This window comes from Aythya fuligula, chromosome 8 (genome assembly GCF_009819795.1).
Source record: "Aythya fuligula isolate bAytFul2 chromosome 8, bAytFul2.pri, whole genome shotgun sequence".
Classification (NCBI taxonomy): domain Eukaryota; kingdom Metazoa; phylum Chordata; class Aves; order Anseriformes; family Anatidae; genus Aythya; species Aythya fuligula.
Genome location: NC_045566.1, coordinates 29,761,785 through 29,778,634, shown reverse-complemented (window position 1 = coordinate 29,778,634; position 16,850 = coordinate 29,761,785). Strand labels below are relative to the sequence as shown.

Below are 16,850 nucleotides of genomic sequence, written 5' to 3'. Positions count from 1 at the left end.
TGTTCTACTGTATGCAAGACAAATATTTTACAATTAGGGAGTTTTATCTGCAGTATGAACAGATGATCAGTCATTGTTCAGAAGCACAAAAGGGCATACGTCATACCCATATATTTTCCATTTTAAACCCACATTCCTGCTTTACTGCAATTTTATCTTTTATCTCAGCTAGCAGTTGTGCCTTTTTATTATTGTTCTCTCTCGTAATGCAGAAAGTGTATGATCCTCAGACTAATTCCAAGTAAAAAAAAAAATAATCTAAAATTGGCATTATGCACAATGGAGTTTTCAGTAAATAAGCCCCTGTGGGACAAACTATTACACAGTGCATGAGAATTACCATGCAGCTCTCATTAACAGTGCCACATGTTGCACACCTAAACCACACAATTTGCTAAGTTACTCTTATAGGTTAAGCAGTGAACATGCTTTGTTCACACTATATGGGCCAAGCCCTGTATTAGCAATAGTAACACATGATTTTCTTCAGTATTTCAATCTATATTTTTATATTAATTGTTATTCGGAAACACTCATACTATTGGGTTCCTTCAATTATACATACATATATATACATAGTAAAAATTTACTGAATGAAAGGTAAAAAATATTAATTAGAAAAGTGACTGCCTACTATTGCTAATTATGTGTACTACAAAACATTCAAATTCTTTTTAAAATGGCAGTAATTCTAAAGGTTGTTAATATCTGCACTTTCAGCAAACATTTTAGAATACCATAAAAATAGCGAGGAGAATAAAATTTACCATAAAGTTATTTGTGTTAGAGTGCTAAATAGAACCGTATAGTAATTTTATTTTGTTAGAACTGTTGCCACTAATATATCACTTTAAACAAACTTGGAGCATTATGAGAAAAGCCATCCTGAGCTATTCATCCTTTCTGCAGTTTTCATATCAATCATTGTGCTAGCACTGAGCTTTTTAATAGATTTCTAAAGATTTTTGAAGAAAAATGGCAGATATTTAGTATTATCTATCAAGCCATAATTCCTCTCTATTAATCATAGCATTAGGGCTAAAAGGAGACACAAATCAAGTTTTAACACATATCACTTGCATTTGGTTCCTCGACAGTAATATTTCACTATTATATTTATCATCTACTTGACAACTGTTTAATCTTTTTTTTCTTTTAATAAGTCTTCTGCCTTGCAACAAATATTAATTTTTTACATATATGGAATAAAAGCCATTAAAAGAAGAGATGATAAAATCACCTCTTGACTGATTTAAAAACAAAAAAAATCAAGCAAAAAAACTTAATATATAGGTAGAACAAACACAGTTCAGTGTCTGCAGCCTCATTCCTGCAAATGAGAGCTTTGGTTCAAACTGCACTGATCCATACTTTTGTATGTTCAAACCTCTAGCAAACTGAAGCGGACAGCTACTTAAATGATAGGTGATAGAGAACGTTCAGCAGCAGCTAACAAAAAAAAAAAAAAAAAAAGTTTAACAGGTGCTCCAGAAGCTTTTAACGTCTCCTGGTGAGAAGAAAGATGTACAAACAGATAGAGAGACCTGCAGCAGGTAGCAATATTTGCTCATCGAATCACGGCCCACAGCCACTGAGAAGGGGGTGTGAAGTCTACAAATGACAGCAGAGGAAAAAATTGGCCTTACAGACATATCATCTGTTACTTCCAGATTGATTCGCATTTCTATTTTGGTCTGTCCTACAAAGACATTTTCTCAGGCTTTGTAAAGGTGACTGGAATTTCATCATATGCTTGTAAATATGATCAGCCAAATGGCTCAAGATACAGAAAAGGGACACGCTCAAGATACACAAAACGGACTTATTAGTCATGGACTGTATATGTCATCTTCACCCATGTATATGCCTTTTTTTTTTTTTTTTTTTTTTTTTTTTTTTTTACATAGTCACTTGTACAAACTTCCTCACTTGTAGAGACCAAAACATACTTCAGACAGATCAGAAGAGGTGCCAGATGAAGCCATATACTTAGTACAACTTCTAAATGCCCTCAAAGGAAGTTAAATGAGCTACAGCCTCCACCTTCTTCAGATGTAAATCAGATGTAAATGTCAAACATTAAATCTATACAGAAGTACATGTGCATCTCAACAGAAACCCTTGAGAAAACTTCCTAACATCAAATGATCTTGTTTGCTTCAGTGGCTAAAGTGCCTTTATGAACTAATAAAACAACACACAAACACAGGTGTGCATCTACAGCTACTTAGGTGAACATAGATATTTATTTCAGGCCAATCTGAACCTGTTTATTTACTTGGTTTTGGCAAAAAAAAGGACAGCAGAATGTCTTAAATCATCTGAAACTTTTCCTTTGCCCTCAAAGAATATACAAATCCACACTAATCCTGCAGCTTCTCATATTTTAATTTTAAATTACTAAAATGTGTCCAAATTTCCATTTCTGAGAATTAAATGAAGCCAGTACTTGGACATGTACATTTCTTATTATTATGGATCCTCAGACTTGCAATGTTTATATTTGAAAATACTAAATTTGGGGTAAAATTTGGATTGATTCGTCCTCTCTGTGACTTTTCAAAAGTATGCATTAAATTTTGTACAAAGCTTTTCACATAACAAAAATGCAAAAGAGCTACAGTGTATTGTGCTCAGAAATAAGTTAACTTCAAATAATAAAACAGACTCCTTGCTTCATTAAAAAAAAAAAAAAAAAAAAAAAGGCTTTCAAAAAGGAAAGACATCAAAGCAACTTATCCATAAACAACAATTAAAACTAAATGAAAGTTTTAACTGAGGAAATGAGAAAGCCAAGTATTTCTGGATAATAAATACTACTTAAACTTCCAGCTGCTATCAGAGAACAGTTCTTTTTTGACCTCGAGACCTAGAATTCTTAGAATTCTTGCAGAGTGTGTGGCTTCACAGAGAACAGGGTTCATCATAGCCAAAGAACAAGTTAGACTCTGCTGTAAGAGCTGCCCTGTGCCCAGAAGAGCTCAGCAACTCCTTAATGTGCAGTTACGGAGGGAGGTACACGATCTTTTTCCCTATGTGGCCGACTTCAGCAACACCTGCATTTTAACATGGCTTATATAAATCTTTATTTTTGAACAAATTGACTCAACTACTAGTGTTTCTAAAGACTTGTCTTGTTCAAAAAAATGTTACGTTCCTATGTTTCCATTGCAAAAGCATTTCTAAATTTCTGAATGTGCTGTAAGAAAAAGGATAATTATTTTAACTTCCTATGACTTTATTTTATTAGTACAACTTAAAAAAAAAAATCATTAAGAAAAGCATCCGCCTATATAATACTTGTTGGTACATAAAAAGCATTTTAGGCATTTATGAGTTCTACCTACCTCAGTAGCAAACTGTTGCAATCCACCAATATTAATTGGTCCCTCCTCAGTTGCATACAAATTGCAGCCGCCAACACAAAGATCTGATGTTGGACACACCATTCCACAAGTCAGGCCAAGTGGATTGTCGGAAAAAATCATTTTGGCAGCTCCATAATAGTTCTGAAGAAAAGAAAGAGGGGGGAAAAAAAGATAGTCACATAACAAGAAAATTAAAATTCAATAGGAAATACAAAACATGTTGTAGCTGCCTAGTAGAATACTATATACATATAATGAATAACGCTGACATCATTTAAATATTACATAATTATTTCAAATGCACCAGAAAGAATGTCAACAGAATTGTTGATTATGCAAAGGTAACGCTTTTCAGTTTGCAAAATGGTTATAAACATCTTCAGTCTTACGCAGTTGTAGGATTTTTAGTGGTTTAACAAATCTATGCTAGAAAACTACTGTGCCTGCATTATGTACTTGTAAATACTTCCTCCATCTCTAGATCAATTAGGCAGTAGGTGAGTTGTAACCTTTGTTGGAGATCTGACCAGACACTGCTAGTTAGATTATCAGTTCTTTATAACACAGAGAATTAAAAGTTTATTCTACACATTTGTGCACACCATCTCTGCAGATATGTTTGTCCTTCACACCATGTCAGCAGTGTCAATTGTCCCAGACCTGTGATGAGAACAGGTTTCCTACGTAACTACCCATAGATTTGAACAACTGAATTTTTTGAGCTCTTTTTCCTCGTACACAGCCTGACCAGGGCAAACATTTTCCTGTTTCCCTAAGGAGCAAAACAGGGAAGTGATTAAAGAATTTATTTAAAATTTACAACTTAACAGATTCTCAATATTTCGTGTACAGCTTCAGAAAAGGAAAAATTTCCTAATATATATTAGAACTAGCAAGATTTGTTTCCATACTAAAAAGGTAAGGAGTGGACATTCGCCACCTCCTAGTGCCTAATATAGTCAGTAAACCCTTGATTATTTTAGACTGGGTAATTCTCTAAAGAGGGAACATCAGAGGAAATGCCAGGAGTGAAGAGAAGTTTCATTTAGAGGCTTAGAACTACTGATGACAGTTCTGTATTCACATTATGAAAATTAATAAATGTAATGAAATTTCATTACATTCATGAAATTTTAGTGTAATTAAAGCAAACCTTTCACATTCTGTATTTTCTTCTGTATGGTCAATATAGAAGCTTGCTTAATTATAAGCTATAGTTCCTTATAGTTCTTTATTTTACCACTCCTCTCACCCCCCTCTAAAAGCTTCAACAAGGAAAGTCCATGGAAGACGTGTTAATGCTGGAGTTTCCTTTACGGACCACTGCAGTTCAGAAGATTACAATACCGTACTAGCTGAGGTTCCACAAAAGTTTATATGGTGAGAAATTAATACTGGGATCTCATTCCAGCTTTTTTCAAACTAGTAATAACTGAGGAATTAAAGATCACTTATGTGTCCTTCTTCCATCCACCTCTTCCACACTCCAATCATCATCAGTAACATGAAACTGGTTTAAAATTTTTCTTTATCATTCTATCCCAGGACAGATGGCTAAGAACAATGAGAAGGTGTAGACTTCAAAGGATATGAATTACTCAGTCACAGCAGACCCTATCTAATGCCTGAGACTTCTTTTCTGCCAAGCAGGCTAATGTATACAAGTGTTTGTTTAAAGTTAACACAATCCCACACTGAGCAAAAATCCAGTTATGAATAAAAAGAGACTTGTCAAGATCTGACAATATAACAAACAGTGTGTAACAACTTTGGTTTGGGAAGTTCAAATTCACCAAAAGGCATATTGAAAGACTATGTGTAAAATTCTTCAAGTTAAAACAGATGCTAGACACTGCTAGACATTCCCTAAATAATGCTAACATTTAAGAAATGTATTTGTAGACACAATGGGACCTTTTACTTACAGGTGCCAGTCTACTGCACAGCATGAGCCCCTGTCCAGCACCTGAAAACATGAAACAGCTACCTAGATGTATTTTCATAGGGTTTTCTTAGACATTATTAAAATCCCTTAAAATTCTAGTCCTAGCTGAACAAGCAATCCCTTTACACAACTGTTCTGGGAGAATTCCTTTCAACCATTTTGCCTGTAATATGCACGGACATTATCATGCCCATTTCTCATTTATTCTGATGTAAAGGAGCATTAGTTAAACGTACATTCCAGGTATTAGCAAAATCTTTTCACTCTGCCAGATGAATGTTACTCTTTCGATATATCAGAGATTGTTAGGTATGTTAAAAACAGCCAGTAACAACATTATAAGCTCAATTCAGAAGCCAAAGCACAAAAGTCTGTTTACATTGGAGATTTTCCTGACACACAACCATGCAGATGGCAGAGGTGACAGTGTCAGTACTGAAAACCCATGTCTTCCTGAAGCAGCACTCAAAGGCCAGCATAAATATCCTAAAGCATCTTAATTCGCAATAGATGTCTGGTGCCCAGGCAATTACATCTAGCCCTTCCCCCCCCCCAAAAAAAAAAAAAAAACAACACCCTAAAGGGATAATTATAAACTAGTAGTGAGGATTTTCCTCACTAACTGAAAGACAAAATGTTTTTGAAATAATTTTTGTTCAGTTTTATATTTCCCAAAGTATGAGCGTTTCCCTTCCTGTGTTGTCCAGGATTATTATTTTTGTTATCTTCAGCTCTGGTTCAATGGAAACAATTACAATAACATGCATTTGCATTTAAGTAACTTCATTACAGATTTCCCACATTTTCAGGGTTTTTAATTAAAATCTCTATACAAATCTAGTTATTAGGCCTAAAAAACAAATCTGTTAAGCTATTCCTTTTTAAAATTAATTTTATTACATATCTGTAATAAAAAGCCCTTATCATAAAGCCCTTGCACTTGAGCTGTGCCACTACAGGCAGTGTCAACACAGCTGAAACATTTCACTTGCAAACTCAAACCAAAATTTGAGCACAGATATATGAAGACTGTCACTAAAGCCATGTTACAGCACATAATCAAGGCTGCAGCAAGGTAGAGAAAGAGGAGACAGTATGTTAGAGTAGCATCTGACCAGATAAGATTGGACCAGGCTCACTGTGGGTATATGACTGAGATCACAGCTTACTGATAGGATATAGAGGGAAGCCCATCTCAAGACATTATTCGGTAAGAAGGCTGGGACCAGTGTCCTAATGGAGGCAATGCCAAGTGCTGATGGACTCTTAATCTGGGGCAACATGAGTGTATTAAGGCAAGATCCTTATCTGGGAATTTATGAGGAGCTGCTGTCATGATCATGATCTGCTGATGCTACTAATTCTAGTGGTAGCGCCTGAACACAAGATGTTTAGGTACCCTTACTTCTTCAAAAGAGAGTACTGAAAGACATATAGTACATACTACCATATTAAATATTAAGACATTGGATGAAGTGTATCAAAGAGCATCTCTCTCCTAGTCTTAACATCCAAAAAGTTTTAATGGTAAACTAATTAAAAGGTTGTCACACCTGAAGTGCAGTGTTCCACAAACTTACACTTCCAGAAGAGCTGTAGTTCCCTAGCTCTCCTCTTCCATACCCTGCCCCAGCTTCCACCTTTCAGAACACAAGCATAAGCACTATTCCCATTGCCACTGATACTGGTCACTGCCAGTGAAGGGATATGGCCACATTCTGCTACCATCACTTTGTACTTAAGTTCAAGAGCAAGCCCATCTGCAACCTTCCAGATACCCAGGGCAAAGACCAGCACAGATACAGGGCCATGAGCAAGACTTCAGGAGCCTAGCTCCGAGTCGCTTCATCTCTTTGTCCTTCCATTCTATTAATTTATTCTGCTTTCACTGTGCTGATTAATTATCTAAAATATCAAATATTATTTAAAAAAAAAAACGTTTTCCAATATTTTACCAAAAAAACTGTCAGGAAAATATAGTTTAGAAAGTTACACTAAGTGGCGTTATATAGACTGTATTAGACCACTGCAAACTGCGAGTTACTACGGTAATAAATAAGCATTTGCAGTATATGTACAGTAACTTAAATGCTTTGTTATATGAACACTTTTTCTTACATAACATCCTCTTTTTCCAGCTGAAAACATGTATTACTGATCAATTACCAGTGACATTAAAGGCAGAATATTTAATAGAATATTCACATTCCTGAAAAAAAAAAATTATTGACAATTTTCATTTCACAAAACCAGGGTGTAGTAGGCTACACACAACACAGATACAAGACACAGACATGCCAAATTGGTAACTGCACATCGCATGCAGTACAGAAGATCAGACCAGAGTTAAAGGGAGGTAGACTTCATTAAAATCACTAAGTTACCACAGCGCATGAAATGATGCAAACTATCTTGGATGCAAACAGTTTGGAGTGTTTTTTTTAGATGCTGAAATAATAAGATGTCTCAGTTGGCTAGTTTCTTACAGACGTCACAGAGGAAACAAGTCTAAAACTAGAATGTTTCTGAATTTTTTAATGAGATAAATGTCTGCTTGTGCTTTTGTTCATAGAGTCTTTTTTCCTGTGCACTTCCGCAGAAATAAATTAATCTAACTGGATAGGATGTTTTGTGGCTTCCTACATCAAAATGTCAATAAATACTACATTGCTAACACAGGGAACAAAAACAAGCCTTAAACAGACATCAATAATCTGTGGAAACCAGGCAGAGGAGAATCTCCACATGTATCATTTGGAAGCATTATATAATTTGCATGTAAATTAGACTGTTTTTTACTTGGAAAAAAAAAAAAAAAAAAAAAACACTATTAAAACTCTGAGGATCAATACTGACAAACCAGAAGAAATTGCATTTACTATCAGGAAAGGCATACAGCATCTTTTCTTTCATTCAATTTAAGAGCTTTTTATATAAATTCCTTATGCATCGGGGTGTTTTGATATGGCAGTTTTCTCAAAAAAATATATTCATTATTGTGTTTTGTGTAATAAAAATGAAAACATTGACTTCATCAGGATTATGAGATGTAGTGAATACATTAAAAGAAAAGGAGAAAAAATAGTAATTTCCTCTTCCTCTGGGTGAAGCTTAAAAAAAGAGAGACATACCAAAAAATACAGGAAAATATCACCTCCCTCTATCCATGCTCCTGTTCTGTGATGGCTTTCAAATTTGCTCAAGCTGCATTGGATTAAAATATTTTCCCATACCAAAGAACCACTATTTAAAGTACATTGTTATATAAGTAGCATTTTTCGCATTGACACACACCAGTTAAAATATAACAAGAAACACCTCCAGTCTGTCAGGCCCCCACCAAAATATCTTCCGAAGAAGAATGAACAAAACATAACAACTTACCAAATCATACATATTCTATATTATAATGCTGATGATTTTTAATCAATCCAGAAATCTTTCACATCATTTGACTTATGTCATCATAACAGGACTGTAATTTCACACAGTGTCACTATCTTTTTATGAAAAAGAACGGAAGAAATATCTTGTACTGTCATTTTGTCCTTTGTAGTCTAGAATGTGAGAGATTCCTTAATTGACATAGTGTCATCGCAAAAGTCTATTCTACATAATTACACTATGGCAACTGAAACCAGCTGTCAGCCATTCCATTACACTAAGTACAAACAGACATCTCAAGAAAAGTCACTGCTTCAAGTACATCAATTTAACACCATTACTACTTTTTCTTTTAAATGTTTTTTTTGTATTTAGTGACCTGAAATATACAAAGATTAACACAGAAAGCTGAGTAAAACAGCAATTTCAAAAGCCTGAGGCCTCAAAGTAGTACTTAAAGATTAATTGTGATGCATATCTGTATATAATTATTACCAATCATCTAGCAGCTTTTTGACTTCTACAGTCTTTCACTGTATTAACAGTATCCCATTTACAGTATTCTGCATATGAACTCATGATTTTCTACGTTCTTTCCAACAGCATAGAGATGTCCTTTTTGAATTTACTCCAAGTTCCTCTGGCACAGAAAAAAACATCATTCTGTTTCTCTCACCTGTCACAGTCCTTTGCCTCTCACCTCCCTTTCTCTCTTGCAATCTTTTCTTCATTTCATCTTCCCTTAATAATCCCACTGCTTTTTGTCTTTTGCCTTCCTTTGTCTACCCACTTTTCCTTCTTTCTCATTTCCAGTATATTGCCACATACATTTTTTCCTTTAATCCTTCAATCTCCCAAACTTCAGCTTCACCTTTACCCCTTTGGTATCCTTTTATACCCTCTAGCTCCTTCCCTCTCCCATTTCTCCCTTGAAAACCCTTATTTCCTCCAGTTTTATTTTTATCTAAGCATTTCTCTAAAACTTACTCATGTGTTTCACACCTATCCTATACTTTTCTGTCATTCAGCTCTTACTCTACCATTTCCCTACCAGCATGGTCCAAACAGTCCTACAGTCCTATACAGAAGGCAGTGTATTTTTTTATTTATATACATATATATGTGTGTATATATATATATATGTATATATATATGTATATATATACATATATATATGTACATATATATATATATACACACACACATATATATATATACACACACATATATATATTAATGCTTACCAGAAGGCTTACACCCACCTATGAGATCTATTAGAAAATGGTGAACCTGTCAGCTCAGACCAGGTATGGGAGAAGATGGTCAAACTGAACAAGGAGAAAACTGTAGGATCAGTCACAGAGGCAAAGTGACAAAGTGCAGTTTTGAGTACTGATATCACAAAAGATACTTCTGCATCCCCAGTTCTTCATTATTAACTCAGGCTATAAAGGATGAGTCAGTCACTTTTTATGCCTGTGCCATGTAACACAACTTAATATCCCTATGCCTTGCCTTAACTGCACCATCGGCTGTTTTTCACTGTGACTACTCAACCATGAAGGTGTCCAGTAACAAAACATCCAAGATTGTCTCACTGCACAGTACAAAGGCAGAGTACATGAGCAGCTGTTGCTCTTCAATGAGTAGCTTCTTCTAGCACAGACTTCTGCTTAACAGGAGGAAAGCTGGACAGGCAGCAAGCATTTCAGCTGAGAGCTACAGGATTCCCTGCTGATGTAATACTTGATTGTACCAGCCCTAAAGGATGACAAGTGTTGGAGCTCCATTTTACCAAACTCCACTTCACTTGTTGCTTTGACATACCAACACAAGGAAAGGATGACACAAAATCCCTAAGATCTCTCCTGGGACTATTTCAGAGGAGAGAATGAAGCAAGGGAGAACCATTCTCCTGCAGCATCTAAATGTGATTTGTTTTTTTCCCTTTGTTGTTGTTGTTGTTGTTGTTTTAAATGAAGAGATGATGAAGATGGCTCTTGTCTATTACAAAACAAAGAATACACACTTTGCAACATGAAGGTTGTACATAAAGAGAGGACAGATGGAAGTTTGAACACTCAGCATCTTCTGATGTTTAAAAACATCATGTGTATGGGTAATTTGAAATCTGGTTTCCAAGAGATGCAACTGCAAGCAGTCTGTATGAACTGAGAAACTGTCACTGGGAAGACACAATGGACTAGATTGTACCTTTAGAAAGTGGAGTTGTAATCCAGTTTGTATGGAAAAGGAGAACAGAAGTTGTGGCCTAAAGTCTACTGAGTCACAGTGGCCTAATACAATGCAGCATAAGTGACATCCTTTTTCTCAAAGAGGCTCAAGGCTCATTGAGCCTGGCAATTCAATTACCCTCTCAACCCAGAAACAACCCCTCCTTCCCTCTCCCTCTTCTACTCTTGAGCTGAGGTCTAATGGCAGAGCAGCGAACAGCTACATTGTACATGGCCTCTAAATATCTAAAAAGCCTCAGGCTTCAGAGAACAAGAATCCCTGACCTTTTATGATTGCTATAGCAGTTTTCCAACAAAACCAACTACATACAATAGAGCTCTTAAATATCTGACAAAGTAATTCATTTCCAGTACATTGCTGTCTAAATACTCCATATTAATAATGAATAATGTTTAAATAAATACCTGAATAGCATACTGCTTACTGCTTAGACATAGATGAGGAATTTATTGAACAGAATCTCCTCTAAACAGCTAGAAGGGTAACCTACTGCAGGGAGCTTCTTGAGAGAATAATGAAGCAAGATTCAGAAGTGGGAGAAGAACTTCAAATAAGCCCAGAAACTCTACTTGAATTTCCAGGACTTACTTAAGTACCTGAATATTCTGCACCTCAACTTTTTATTTTGTCTAGAAGCTAACAGATGTATTTATAAACTATTGGATTAAAAAAGAAAATGTATTTACAAGGTGAAAACAACAAAAAGATGTATCATTTTGAAAAGCATTTTCAAAGGCATTTAACAAAACTTTGACAGTGTGAAGTACAATAACAACAATAGTGCAAAAATATTCAGCAAGTGTATTGCTGAATGATATCTGGATAATAATTTTAATACAATTTTAGAAAAAGTACAGTGAACAGCTATGGAACATAGTGAGAAATCACTTGCTGGTTCCATTAAAAACTTCCCAAATTATAAGCTTGAAGTTTCAGTGTGGTTTTCAAAAATGCACTGTTCTCGACTTCTGTCTGCTCTAAAAGCAGATGGTGCAGGTACCTCAAACACCACAACAGTAGAATGAAACAGAGGAGAGGACACTGCAGTACCCACCACACCAACGCCCCCAGGGCCAGGACTTCAAGTGAACCATTTCAGCTTTCCCTATCTCCCTCTCAACTTCTACCATAATTTTTCCACTAACTTTGTAGAAAGCACAAGTTTCAAAGTGCAATATTTAAAAAGGAAAAAAATAATATTAAACATATATACCTAGAAAAACATCCTATTAATAAAGGAAAATGTAAGAATGTAGTGTTACTCTTCCTGAACAGAATCTGTTATAGAAAATTTCTATCAAATGCATTGGAAGTAAATTCAACAAACGAAAAATTCAGCCTAGAAGAATGCATCCATCAAGACAAGGTTGGGTTTCCTTTAAGCTTACTTCCCTGCTTGGTACATGAATTACAGGCGGTACAGCCATTGACGTGGAAGCCATAAGCAAGCAGGATTTCCCAGCCTTGTTGCTCAGCTCATGACCTCACCTATTTGCTAAGTATATTTTGGTTTATTTTATTTTTTTTAAGTCAGAATTCTCTGTCTCAGAGAAATGCTCCCATAACTATGCAATATTGGATTTCTCTTTCCTTTTAGGGTAAGGAGAGAAAGCAAAGGGTCAGCCTGCATGTAAACTTCTACTTGAAAATGAATTTCATAGATGCAGTGCTGATTAGAGGCATGCAAGTTCCCATCCAATTATCATGGCTAACAGAAACTGACTATCTGACTTTTTAATACTTCCTGTGTGTGAAAGTGTCCTTCATCTATGCAATTACCAGGCATCAACATGAGGCAAAAGCAGGTACCAAAATCACAGTATGCTTTTTTATAAAAACTACAGTTGCGTACTGGATATAGAAGCTACTACTAGGGATGGGATCCAAGAAGAAAGGCGGTAAGTACATTTCAGTAATCTGAGACACAGGTTTTCCCCTACAGAATCGTAAGTCTCCTAATAGAATAGCAGTATACTGCAATTCTTTTCTAAAGCAGAATTTTCTGATAAAACATCAACTGATCAGGTCACTTGTTCAGGGCAAATGCAGAGTCTTACCGAGCATCTGCAGCTTCCAAGATGCTTTAAAAGAGTTATCAAACAGCCTAAACACTACAGGGTTGACCTGCCTCACTGACCATCAGACAGGTAAAATCTGCCCCTATTAAAACCTTGCAGAGTGCGCCCATTGGTGTCAGCAGGGCAAAGACTTCACATCTATAAGGCAGATTCCTGTTATTATTCCAGTACACCTTTGCCAAAATATAACTCTCAAAGCTCTGCAGTCACCCCACCTTGACTTCCTCTCCTCTGTAATGGATTCACAGAATTCAGAATGAATCAGCTGTTAAAATGACTGACCCTTTCTGCCAAGTCACAAAAGGGCATTACATTTCTGTGGCTGTGAGAATTTAAAAGACCCACCAAATTTATCATTTTAAGATGCTGCTGGTGTCTGTTCTTCAGACATTTTCTGTTGTAATTTTCAGTTTGCCTTCTTATTCTTTACTCCCAATTTCCATACTAAGGCCCCTTTTCTTTCCTCACTAATGCATCCCCCTATCCTATCCTAGGCAGTAACACAACTAACCCTCAATCAAGAAAGGCCACCCTGGTAAAATACTTTCATAAAATTTGCTTTGCTCTTCCTAGAACTACAACGTGATCACAGGATAAGACTAATAGCTTTGCTACTGTCTTGTACCTTCTCTGTTCAGTTCATCTCCTTCATAATGCCTGCCAGAGGAAATAACAAGCAATATACTCCATGCTATACTATGGTCGCAAACAGATGCCTACATTCATAAATACAAATGCTACACTGACAAGGTACAAATAATATAAGAAAACTGTCTATATGCAGATGCTGGGCATAATGCCAATTCCCACATCAACACACAGTTGTATTATAATTGATACATGTATCTTAATATCTCCTCTTATCCTAATGTTTCTTGTTAAGGTGCAAAATTTACCAGTGTCTTCTCCCCAGAGTACAGAGCCCAGTACAAGCAAGGTGGCTGTTGGCTCATGCACGGCAGCACTGCTGTTGCCCACTTCTCTCCATCTCTACCTGCGTGGGCCTTTTCAGTTGCATCCAACAGCAAGATGGGCTGGAGCAAAACATGCAGCCAGAAAATCTTTGTATCACCTCCTGTGGTTCATGAGTTTAGTTGGGTTCATACAGATAAACAAATCACACTGTTGAAAATAATTGGTGGGAAGTAAGTTTTTGAGACTGCAAGGGGTAATAATATCCAGTCATCTTTAGACTATCCCAGATAGCCTAATGAATCTTGTCATATTAACTTTGCAGTCATTTTTGTTTATTCCTATTTCTTACTGTTAAAAGTAGTATGTAGACCACAAATGGAAATAAAGTTTTTAAGCTTTCATTATTATTACAGTAAAATAGCCTATTAAGAAAGGAAAAGATACCATACCTCCAAAAAAGAGGGCTCAATTTGTTCCTGTAATAATTTACTGCTAGTCTAAGTGACAGTCCACATTTGCATTAGCCAGAGCCTCTTACTATAAAGTACAACAGTGAGAAAACATTCCTTGAGATGACCACTTTCATGTTAGATTTCTGCTGAAAGCAAATTTTAATTATAATCACTTGTTAAACAACAACAACAATATTTCATGAAAGAAAAGTTTTGTAACTCTAATACCTCAGGTAGCAGCAAAGTTAAATCACTGCATTGTAATGCTCATTTTTTAATACCATTATGCATGAAAACCATCAAAACCAAAAACTTTTTAGCAATAGTTACACAAAGAAGTAGATTTGCAATATATGCTATCTGTTCTAGCACAGAACAGCAGTAAAAATAATTAAACATTAGGTTACTTGAATTTTAAAGTATCTGTTGTAAACATTTTACAAAGGCAAGCCTTGTAATGCAATCACATTAACAGAACTGCAAGCAATCACTGCTATCTGCTTCCATGTACTACGGCAAGTCTGATTTTACCTTGTTTGCAATACTTGTGATGAATGACTTGATGTCCAGATTAGTTGGACAACTCTTCTGACAGGGGGCATCTGCACACTTCAAACATCTACAGGAATAAAAGAAAATGTGTCACAGAGACATAGAATACAAATGCTGCCAATAGCATAATGTTTTCAAGTGAGTGTGGTTGAAGATAAGTCACAAGTGAATAATACAAAGCATTTTCATAAAATTTCTATTTAAAAACTCAAGTGCTACATGATCATTATCAAATTAAGTTGAATAAACATTAAATTCTGTTGACTCCACTTTACAAAGTGAAGTCAGTAGGGTGCAGTTACAAATGTGGACTACGCACACAAAGTATTAGGAAACAATGTCCAATTACGCTTTTTTTTCTCCTTGTATCCAAGATTGCTAAACTTCTGACCATTTAATTTTCCCATCTGAAAAACACCAATGCTGTGAATGAGAGTTTATTAATAAAATTCTTCAAGTTTTACTGTGGATTACATTCTAGACGTTGGACAATCAGATGTATTAAATCAACTATTTCCAAACAGGAAGGAACTAGTTTGTACTGTATGTGCCAAAGAACAAGAACGGCTGGTAAATTTTCAAGCCACTTATCTATGAATTTCCTAAAATATGTCTGTGACCTTTGAAAACACTTCAATATTCCTAAGCATACTCCCAACTGAAATGCCTAAGACCCTCTTCTTGTCATCCCTAATGACAAACTTTATCGTATATTAAAACACACAAATTTTAAATAGCAATGATTTACTATCTGTGCCTGCTAGTCATGCATGGGGTTTTACTGGTAAAGTTGCTTGCACAAGTCCCTTCTAAGAAGTAAGCCCTAAGGGTTGCCTATGTAAGTTACAATAAATAAATCTATCACAAAAGGTAAAAGTCTGCTGAAGAATGAAAACGGTTCTCTAATAAACACAAAGATATTTGCATGAAATTCTTGGTTTTACATACCAGTGATTATCACAGGTCAAATGTCACACTTCTAATTCACCAAATTATTCCAGATGCTCTTTCAAATAGTTTTACTAGCATGCAGAATTTATAAAATTTGTAGTTTCAACTACTTTTGGAAAATGAAATTTTTTTTGTTGTTGTTTGTTTGTTGTTTTTTGTTTGTTTGTTTGTTTTGTTTTTGTATATTGTCTGAACACAACTACTTACAGTCCCACAACTCTACCTTAATCCTCATTACTTAGTAGTAAATGATGGTACACAACTGGCTAGGACAGACTACTTTCAAACACAGAGAAGTGCAAGAGTCCTACAGAAAACACAAATGACGAGTAAATTAAAAGGAATGAACAAGCCTAAAAGACCTGAAGTGAAAAAATGCTATTACTTTGTCAGTCACATGCATTGTTTGTATTTTTCTCCTCCAGTTAAGGGTGGAATAAGAGTGAAAGCAAAGCCAAAGATTAATTAGTCTTTAATCTTCTCATCCATTGTCGTCTAGCTGGGTATTGCAGCCACCATGGCACCAATGATACTGCACCTGAATTTGAAGATACATGTGGTAGCACTGTTTGGATTTCCTCATAGATCTATTCATGGAAAAAGGGTCCCAAAGGAAATATTTAAAGGAAAATAGGTCTCATAGACAGCAAAGGCAGGGAAACATGGTAAAGCCACATTCAGGTTCAACACCATGGCAGGCTGCTAGTTCAGCTAGCCCAGGATGTCAAAGGGCTCTGGCAGAAAAGCACCTGCAAATTTAGCTGTGGTAGTTAAATATGCTGCTGCCCAGCACAGCAAGCATATGTTATAAATGCCTTAACCAGCAAAGGTATGCCAGTGGGGACCTCAAAAGGTGCATGTGTCCAGAGCACTGAGTCAAGAGGATGCTCTTAGCATTCTAAGCAGCCTGGAAGACAGAAAAGTTCTAGTACTAGAAGCCAGGAAAATT

At 35.8% G+C, this 16,850-nt stretch overlaps 1 protein-coding gene across 4 annotated transcripts in view; it reads right to left on the bottom strand.

Moving 5' to 3' along the window:
- Nucleotides 1-16,850, bottom strand: part of DPYD (dihydropyrimidine dehydrogenase) — a 341,675-nt gene that overhangs the window by 239,791 nt on the left and 85,034 nt on the right. For all 4 annotated transcript variants that reach the window (XM_032192196.1, XM_032192197.1, XM_032192198.1 and 1 more), the window contains exons 4-5: nt 14,930-15,017; nt 3,348-3,509 (exon numbers count right to left, since the gene is read on the bottom strand). In XM_032192196.1, the coding sequence (XP_032048087.1) occupies nt 3,348-3,509; nt 14,930-15,017 (250 nt within the window). The remainder of the gene's footprint in view (nt 1-3,347; nt 3,510-14,929; nt 15,018-16,850) is intronic.